This window comes from Nicotiana sylvestris, chromosome 12 (assembly GCF_000393655.2).
Source record: "Nicotiana sylvestris chromosome 12, ASM39365v2, whole genome shotgun sequence".
NCBI classification, from domain to species: domain Eukaryota; kingdom Viridiplantae; phylum Streptophyta; class Magnoliopsida; order Solanales; family Solanaceae; genus Nicotiana; species Nicotiana sylvestris.
This window is the reverse complement of record NC_091068.1, coordinates 83,239,182-83,248,674: the sequence shown is the minus strand read 5'-3', so window position 1 is coordinate 83,248,674 and position 9,493 is coordinate 83,239,182. Positions and strand designations below refer to the sequence as shown.

The 9,493-nt window shown below is 32.9% G+C and overlaps 1 protein-coding gene across 2 annotated transcripts; it reads right to left on the bottom strand.

The window, feature by feature from the left end:
* Positions 1 to 405: 405 nt before the first annotated feature.
* Positions 406 to 2,328, bottom strand: LOC104232322 (uncharacterized). Of its 2 annotated transcripts, none has more exons than XM_070165247.1 (2): positions 1,893 to 2,328; positions 406 to 1,027 (listed from the first exon to the last, which is right to left on the bottom strand). In XM_070165247.1, exon 2 carries the CDS (start codon positions 990 to 992, stop codon positions 591 to 593), a length of 402 nt encoding a protein of 133 aa, XP_070021348.1. In that variant the 5' UTR covers positions 993 to 1,027; positions 1,893 to 2,328; the 3' UTR covers positions 406 to 590. The 2 variants fall into 2 exon arrangements, with proteins under 2 accessions (XP_070021348.1, XP_009783801.1); XM_009785499.2 differs by having other exon boundaries at positions 406 to 1,052; positions 1,893 to 2,327.
* Positions 2,329 to 9,493: the final 7,165 nt, after the last annotated feature.

Genomic DNA, 9,493 nt, shown 5'->3' with positions numbered 1-9,493 from the left:
TGCATAAAGATTGCATGAAGCAAAACCATAGTATCATAGCGATTAACATGATGGTAATCACAATTGTAAAAGGTAAAACAGCTTCCAATTTTCACATAAGACAATGTCAATGGATTAAATATCAATGAGAAAAGCAAAAGGTATTATGATACTCAACTTCCAACAAGCCCGTACCTTCGATTCTGCACACCAAAACATGGCCTTCTTCCAGCTCAGTCACGCTGCAGGATTTCTTTCTCAGTTATCCACCAAGAGGCTTCCTCATGCTTGTTAGGTATTTGCGTTCAAATAACAGATAAAGAACTTCTAAGTCAAACAAGGGCACCATCCATTTCAAACTGGAAGTAGCAAAAATTACAGTAAAGGAGAAACATCATTCTCAATATTGATGAGACATGCAAAATGGGAGAATTCGCAAAGAGATTTGGCAGCAATACATTAAGCAAAGCTAAAACATGCTGCATAAATCTTCACAAAATTCCATTTGAACAAAATTTAATCCAAAAAGAAGAAGCTATAACTGGACTAAAATAGATAAGCACATGTAAATAATCATAAAGTCAGTTCACAAAAACACAAAGAGAACTGTTTCATCTGCACTCAACACCAACTTCAGCAGCTCGTCTAGGCTTGTTTTTCCTTCTGCTCCCAATTTGTCTGAATCCAACCGACTTTATTAAGTCATTAGAGTTAGTTTTAGTTCCAACTCCATTTTCCTCCTTTACTGAATCCTTATTTTCCATGACTTGTGAAGGTCTCTTCCTCTTCTTTCCATCCTCAGCTAGTTGGTTCTTAATATCTGTATTCAAGACGGAGCCTTTTGTATTCTCACTACCATCTTCATCCCCCACTACCTTCTCAACTTCTTCCTCTATTTCACTCTTCGGCTTCTGTGGTCTTCCCCTTCTCCTTACCGGCATCTTCTCTTCTTCACCACTCACAAGATCCTCACGAACAGATTGCTTCTTTGCCTTTCCTCTTCCTCTACCCATTGTCCAAATAAAGAAACTTTTGCTGGTGAAATGTCCTAGTATCAGGAATCACAGTAAAAACTGAAATGTCCCATGAATAAAACGAAACCAATATCAGAGGATTAAAGAGAACCAACACAAATTTACAGTACCAAACACATGGGGAGGATGTACTTGAGCTCATCAAACAAGTTCTGGTGAAGAGGATCCCAGTTGAAATCATTCACCAACAAGAACAATAAAGATAATAACTTTATCCTCTACAGTATCATATCCTAAAAACTCAAACTCAAACTGAAATCACATACAAACAAAGATGAAAAATGATATTTGTTACAAACAAACAAAACTATGTCTTCACACTCAGCCTTAAGTGAAAACAGGACAGGTAAAACTGAGAACCATTTCAAACAAGAACCCTTCATAAATTATTCAACTACATTAACTCAAACAAATAAAACCACTAGAGATTGAAAAAAAGGACTCCATACCAGAAAAAAAATTAAATAAAATCATTACATAAACAAACTCAAAACAGAAAACTACACCATATCAGACATTCAGTAAACAACCAAACCATAACATGTTTGAAGCCATATTCATTAAAAGGAAAACAAATCAATACTACGGTCACACATCTCTATAACAGCATCCCTGTATAACAACTATTTACTATAAAAGCTAAGTTTTTTGGAACCGATCTTAACATTATGTTATAATATATGTTATCTATAACAACACTTCGCTGTAGCAGCCAAAAAATATCAAACCAAAGGAGGATAGGTTTAACTGTACAAATATTTAAGTTGAAACAAATTAAATAGATACTAAATCATAACAAGATTGAATCTTTGGATAAACCCACAAAAAATATACTATAAAGCTAGTATTTGTTTTAATGCTTTGGGAATAGAAACATACCAAATGTAGATGATATTTCAGGAAACAGCCACCATTTTCATCCTTAACCAAAAACGCATCCCTTAAAATTTTATCAAACCGATATAATAAAAGCCCAATGTATTCAGAAAGGGGTCCTTCTGAACCTAAAGATTATTTTGTCAATAAGAAAGAAAAAAATTATCTGATAGAAAATATTGGAAACTCAGAACAGAAAATAATAAGGAAGTAGTGAAAAGTTTAATATGTGAGTAGAGTTATGAAGAGAAGAATCTTTGCCATTAGAGGTTCAGAGAGCAGTGATAATAAGCTGAGGCAGAGAGGCAAACGCCAAATACGACTACAGAAGTTAAGAGAAGAAATAAAAAATGAGAAACGTAGTTTCAAAAGTAATGCTGATAAAATATAGTATATATTTTGTATAGATATATATTATATACATAAATATATGTATACGATATTTTATATAATTTTTATCATTGTCATTATTTTTATTTTATATAATTTTTTGCTAACAAATACAATTAGTTTTGCTGACTGATTAATTTTATATTTTACTTTTTTGCCCAACAAAAATGGGACAATAGTAGTAACAATAGTACAAAAATATTAAAACTGTTATGAAATATAACCCAAAATAACAATATAGAACAAGCAAAAACAAACTAAGAGATATAGAGAGAAAGAGAGGAAGAGAGATTCTTATTTCTTCTTCAATTGTGTATTTTTCCTATCTATTACAAGGTCTTTATATAGGCATAAAAAGTGAAGAAAATATGTCATGGAATATGTCATTGAACATACAAATTATGTCATTGAATATGTCATTAAGCATTTTAGCTAAAGATCATGGAAGAAGAGTAGACATCCACCATAATGTGATATTCATCATAACACTCCCCCTTGGATGTCCATAGATAATGTGCCTTGTTAAAAACTCTCTAAAAAAATATTGGGATGTACATAATTATTTATGATATGCATTGCTTGCTGCCTCATTAAAAACCTTACCAGGAAAACTCAGTGGGACAAAACCTTGGCTAAGGAAAAGAGTGCAGCGTATAGTTACTCCCCCTGATGAAAAATCACTTAATGTCTCGAAGACGACGCATTCCAATCTTATATATCAGCTTTTCAAATATTGAGGTTGGTAATGCCTTAGTGAACAGATCAGCCAAATTATCACTTGAACGAACTTGTTGTACATCTATTTCACCATTCTTCTGAAGATCATGAGTGAAAAAGAATTTTGGTGAAATGTGTTTTGTTCTATCTCCTTTGATATATCCTCCTTTCAATTGAGCTATGCATGCAGCATTGTCTTCATACAATATTGTTGGAATATTCTCTTTCGAAGAAAAACCACATGTTTGCTGAATGTGTTGAGTTATAGATCTTAACCAAACGCATTCTCGACTTGCTTCGTGAATGGCTATTATCTCTGCATGATTTGAAGAAGTAGCAACCATAGTTTGTTTTGTCGAACGCCATGATATGGTTGTACCTCCACTTGTAAATAAATAGCCTGTCTGAGATCGACCTTTGTGTGGATCTGACAAATATCCTGCATCTGCATAACCAATCAATGATGGCTTGGATTCGTTTGAATAAAATAAACTCATATCAATGGTCCCTTGGAGGTATCTGAATATATGTTTAATACCATTCCAGTGTCTTTGTGTTGGCGAAGTACTAAATCTTGCCAATAAACTTACTGAGAAAGCTATATCTGGTCGGGAATTATTGGCAAGATACATTAATGCCCCAATTGCACTAAGATATGGTACTTCGGCACCAAGAAGCTCTTCATCATTTTCATGAGGTCGGAATGGATCTTTCTTTATATCAAGTGATCTCACAACCATTGGGGTACTCAATGGATGTGCTTTATCCATATAGAATCGCTTTAAAATCTTTTCGGTATATGTTGATTGATGGACAAATATTCCATCTTTCATATACTCAATTTGTAGACCAAGACAAAATTTTGTCTTTCCAAGATCTTTCATTTCAAATTCTTTCTTCAAACAGTCTACTGTTTTTGGAAGCTCCTCAGGAGTTCCAATGATATTTAAATCATCAACATACACAGCGATTATAACAAATTCAGATCCAGACCTTTTTATAAAGACACAAGGACAAATTGGATCATTCTTGTACCCTTCTTTCAACAGGTATTCACTCAGGCGATTGTACCACATACGACCTGATTGTTTCAATCCGTATAAAGATTTCTGAAGCTTTATTGAACAAGTTTCTCGAAAACTTTTATATGCTTCTGGCACTTTAAATCCCTCAGGTACTTTCATAAAAATTTCGTTGTCTAATGATCCATACAAATAGGCTGTAACAACATCCATTAGATGCATATCAAGTTTTTCTTGCACTGCCATATTTATGAGATACCTGAAGGTGATAGCATCCACTACAGGAGAATATGTCTCCATATAATCAATTCCAGGCCTTTGGGAAAACCCTTGTGCCACAAGTCGTGCTTTATATCTAACGACTTCATTTTTATCATTTCGTTTCCGCACAAAAACCCATTTATACCCTACTGGCTTTATGCCTTCAGGTGTTCGAACTATGGGTCCGAAGACTTCACGTTTTCCAAGTGAAGTTAACTCTGCCTGGATAGCGTCTTTCCATTTTGGCCAATCATTTCTCTGTCTACATTCATTGACAGATTTTGGTTCAAGATCCTCATCTTGTTGCATTATTTCAACAGCAACATTATAAGCAAAAATGTTATCGATAACAACATTATTTCGGTTCCATCTTTTCCCGGTTGAGACGTAACTTATTGATATCTCTTCATTTTCATTATTTTCAGGTACCTGGACCTCCCCTAAGGTCTTATCATTTGTTACGTCTTGGGGCTCTTCTTGAGCCACTACCTCCGTGTTATGTTCACTTTGATCATTTGCTCCTTTTCTTCTTCGAGGATTTTTATCTTTAGAACCGATTGGTCTACCACGTTTCAAGCATGGCTTAGACTCATTTGCTTTAATTAATTGTCCTGTCGGGATATCAACTCGAATTGGTGCATTAGCAGCTGGAATATGTGACTTGGTCACCCTTGGTAGGTCAGTGAATGCATCTGGCAATTGATTTGCAATATTTTGCAAATGAATAATCTTTTGAACCTCTTGTTCACATTGATTTGTTCGAGTATCTAAATGAGACAGTGATAATGCATTCCAATCTATATTCTTTTTCAGCTGCTTATTTTCTCCCCCTAATGTTGGATATACTGATTCATCAAAATGACAATCAGAAAATCTTGCCGTAAATAAATCTCCAGTCATCGGCTCTAGATATTTTATAATTGAAGGAGATTCATATCCAACATATATCCCCAACCTTCTTTGAGGACCCATCTTTGTGCGTTGTGGTGGAGCAATTGGAACATATATCGCACAACCAAAGATCCTAAGATGGGAAATATTTGGCTCCTGACCAAAAGCCAATTGCAATGGGGAGACTTTATGATAACTTGTGGGCCTTATCCGCACAAGTGATGCTGCGTGCAAAATAGCATGACCCCATACTGAAATGGGAAGTTTTGTTCTCATAAGCATTGGTCTAGCAATTAATTGGAGGCGTTTGATCAATGATTCTGCTAGACCATTTTGTGTATGAACATGAGCAACCGGATGCTCAATGGTAATCCCAGTTGAAATACAATAATCATTAAAGGCTTGGGATGTAAACTCACCAGCATTATCAAGACGGATTGTCTTAATTGCATAATCTGGAAACTGTGCTCTTAGCTTTATTATTTGAGCCAACAATCTCGCAAATGCCATATTGCGAGTTGATAGTAAGCACACATGTGACCATCTTGTAGATGCATCTATCAAAACCATATAATATTTGAATGGTCCACATGGAGGGTGAATGGGCCCACATATATCACCTTGTATACGTTCCAGAAATGCAGGGGATTCCATCCTAACTTTAATAGTTGATGGTCTAATAATTAATTTTCCTTGAGAACATGCAGCACAAGAGAATTCCTTAAATTGAAGAATTTTCTGATTCTTCATTGCATGTCCATGTGAATTCTCAATTATTTTACGCATCATATTAGAACCAGGATGGCCCAACCGGTCATGCCAAATAATAAAATTATCTTGATTAGTAAACTTCTTGTTTACTACGGCATGTGTTTCAATCCTGCTAATACTTGTGTAGTATAAGCCGGAGGAAAAAGCGGGTAACATTTCAAGCACATATTTCTTACCGGACGTTATTGTAGTAATATAAAGATATTCAATCTTTTCATCATTTGTAGTCTCAATATGATAGCCATTTTGGCGAATATCTTTGAAACTTAATAAGTTTCTTTGAGATTTACTACAATATAGTGCTTCATCAATAGCCAAATTTGTTCCTCCTGGTAGTAATAAATTGGCTCTTCCAGAACCTTCAATTAATCTTGTACTACCGGATATTGTATTAACATTCGCTTCTTTCATTACCAAATAAGAGAAATATCTCTTATCTTTTAAAATAGTGTGTGTTGTAGCACTATCCAGAAGACATATATCATCTTTATTAATCTTGAGTCCAACTGAAGACTGGGGAATTTTCATATTCTTCATAAAAAAGACAAATAATACATCATAAGAAATATGAAAGACAAGCAAAAAAAACATTAAGAAATACATTAGAAATATAGAAACTAGCAATACATGATGCATTAGGAAAATACACTCAAGAAAAAATAAACTAGTTGCAAACATAAACATAACAACTTTTATAACTTCATTCCCCAGTAAGATGATTCATTCTTCAGTCAATATCCTCAAAGAAGTCTCCAACTTCTAAATGAGTAATATTTGTTAGGCCTTCAAAATCATCATCTTTATATGCAGGATGTGCCTTAGAATCATATTTATTTGAGGGACCTGCTTCATCATTATTATTTTGAAAGGTCAAGTGTGCCTCCACATTATTTTCTTTTTTCTTGAGGGAGGCTTGATAAAGTTTGACAAAATGTTCTGGCGTACGACAAATGCGCGCCCAATGACCTCTCATACCACATCGGTGACACATACTAGCTTTACCTTTTGAATGATTAATTTGAGAACCCTTATTGTTCTCCCATTTATTTCCACCATAATGACGATAATTGTTTCACCCCCTACCACGTCCACGTTTATGACCATGTCCACGACCACGGTAATTATTTTGTTTTCTTTCAAACTTATCATATGTTGCTATAGCATTCACTTCCGGAAATGGAGCTGACCCAGTAGGACGGGCTTCATGATTTTTCATTAATAGAGTATTATTCTGCTCAGCCACAAGTAGGCATGTGATTAACTCAGAATATTTCTTAAAACCTTTTTCACGGTATTGTTGTTGTAGCACCACATTTGAAGCGTGAAAAGTAGAAAATGTTTTTTCCAATAAGTCCTCATCTGTGATAGTGTCTCCACATAATTTTAATAGAGAACTTACTTTAAAGATAGCAGAATTATACTCACTTACAGTTTTAAAGTCTTGCAACCTTAAATGTATCCACTCATACCGAGCTTTTGGTAATACCGTAAGTTTTAGGTGGTCATATCGATCCTTCAAATTAATCCATAATTCAAGTGGATCTTTTACTGTTAAATATTCAGTTTTTAACCCTTCATGTAAATGATGGCGAAGGAAAATCATGGCTTTCGCTTTATCCTGATTTGATGCTTCATTTCCTTGTATAATCGTATTTCCAAGACCTTTAGCGTCGAGGTGAATTTCAGCATCAAGGACCCATGATAAATAGTTCTTCCCGGTGATGTCAAGTGCCACAAATTCAAGTTTTGATAAATTTGACATAGTGAAAACTATCATAAAAGATGAATAAGTTAGAGAAATAATTATAATAATAAACAATTAATGAAACAAATCGATTAAGGTAAAACAAATGAAAATAAAGCTATATCATGTTAGCAATCTACTATTTCATTTTATTCATGCCATAAAATAGAAACTATATATTATTTCATTTCACTTTATATTATTGATATATATAGAATTTAACATTTTATTAGTTGCAGTGACTAGATAATGTATACACTACATACATATGCATACATTTTTTTTAATGGTATTGTGTCAGGTGTGAAAAACAACATGATAAACAAAAATATGAAAAAGGGAACAACAACATGAATGATGTAAATTATCAAAAATTGCAAAGAAAAATTTAGGTTGTAAGAATTAAGCATATGATATATGTACTGCCATAAATAAAATGATTATAATGATACATACCTCAATAAAATATGGCTCAACTTAGCTGGAGTTAAGAATAAAATTAGAGCTTCGTGCTGATAACGTGTTATGAAATATAACCCAAAATAACAATATAGAACAAGCAAAAACAAACTAAGAGATATAGAGAGAAAGAGAGGAAGAGAGATTCTTATTTCTTCTTCAATTGTGTATTTTTCCTATCTATTACAAGGCCTTTATATAGGCATAAAAAGTGAAGAAAATATGTCATGGAATATGTCATTGAACATACAAATTATGTCATTGAATATGTCATTAAGCATTTTAGCTAAAGATCATGGAAGAAGAGTAGACATCCACCATAATGTGATATTCATCATAACAAAAACAATATTTTTTTGCACGGAGTCCCATTTCATGTGACTGAAGTTAAGAAGAAAAAAAAAAGCTTTTGAATATTTTAAAACTAGTGTGATGAGGTTAGATACACAAGTTGAGAAAGAATCAAGATTTTTTGAAACTTATATTTTAAAACAAGTGTGATGCAATCTCACTGAGCATGAAATTTAAGAAAAAAATACTTTTAATACTTATTATATATATATATATATATATATATATATATATAACTATTAATTATTTTATTAAAATTTAAAATTAAATTATTTTTACATATAAAAATATATATATAATTTTTTTATAAAACCGTATCATTTTTTCGAATAGATTAAAAAGAATGTACATCATAACAATTGGAAAGAAAGAGTCATAGTATACAACGGTGTTTGGGGAATTAGGGTAAAGTACTCATAAAGTAAGGGATTTTGATGGTAAAAAAGGAGCAAGGGAACAGGTGGTCAACGGGAAAATAAATGGACAGGAAATATTTAAGAAAGAGAAAAGACTGAATCTATTAATAGGTGTAGTTTAGGAAAACCTCGTGGCTTTAATTAATATTTGAGAAGTGGTAAGCTTACTTAAGTTAAACTAAGATCGTTCATAATATATTCAACACATAAAGCCTTGTGTATATTAAAAAAAAAAAGGCATGCAAGCATGTTCAACAAACCAAAACTCTAACTATTTTTAATTTCTTTTTCTTGGAAAATGAGAACACATGTTATGTGGTAAACAATATTGGATACTTGATTAATCGGTCAATGGTAGTGTCATGAATTACACAAAATATTCAAATTATCATATCAAACTTCATATAAAAACTTATTTATTTTATGAATCAACTTAATTTGATAATTTAATTTTTTTAATATATTATTAGTACATGAAATGTAACTTCTAATTTATAATTGACCTATTTTTTCTCCAAAACGCGTGAATTTTTGTGTAAAGATGGAGCAGACTGCTGGTATCCACTCACATTTGACTAGTTC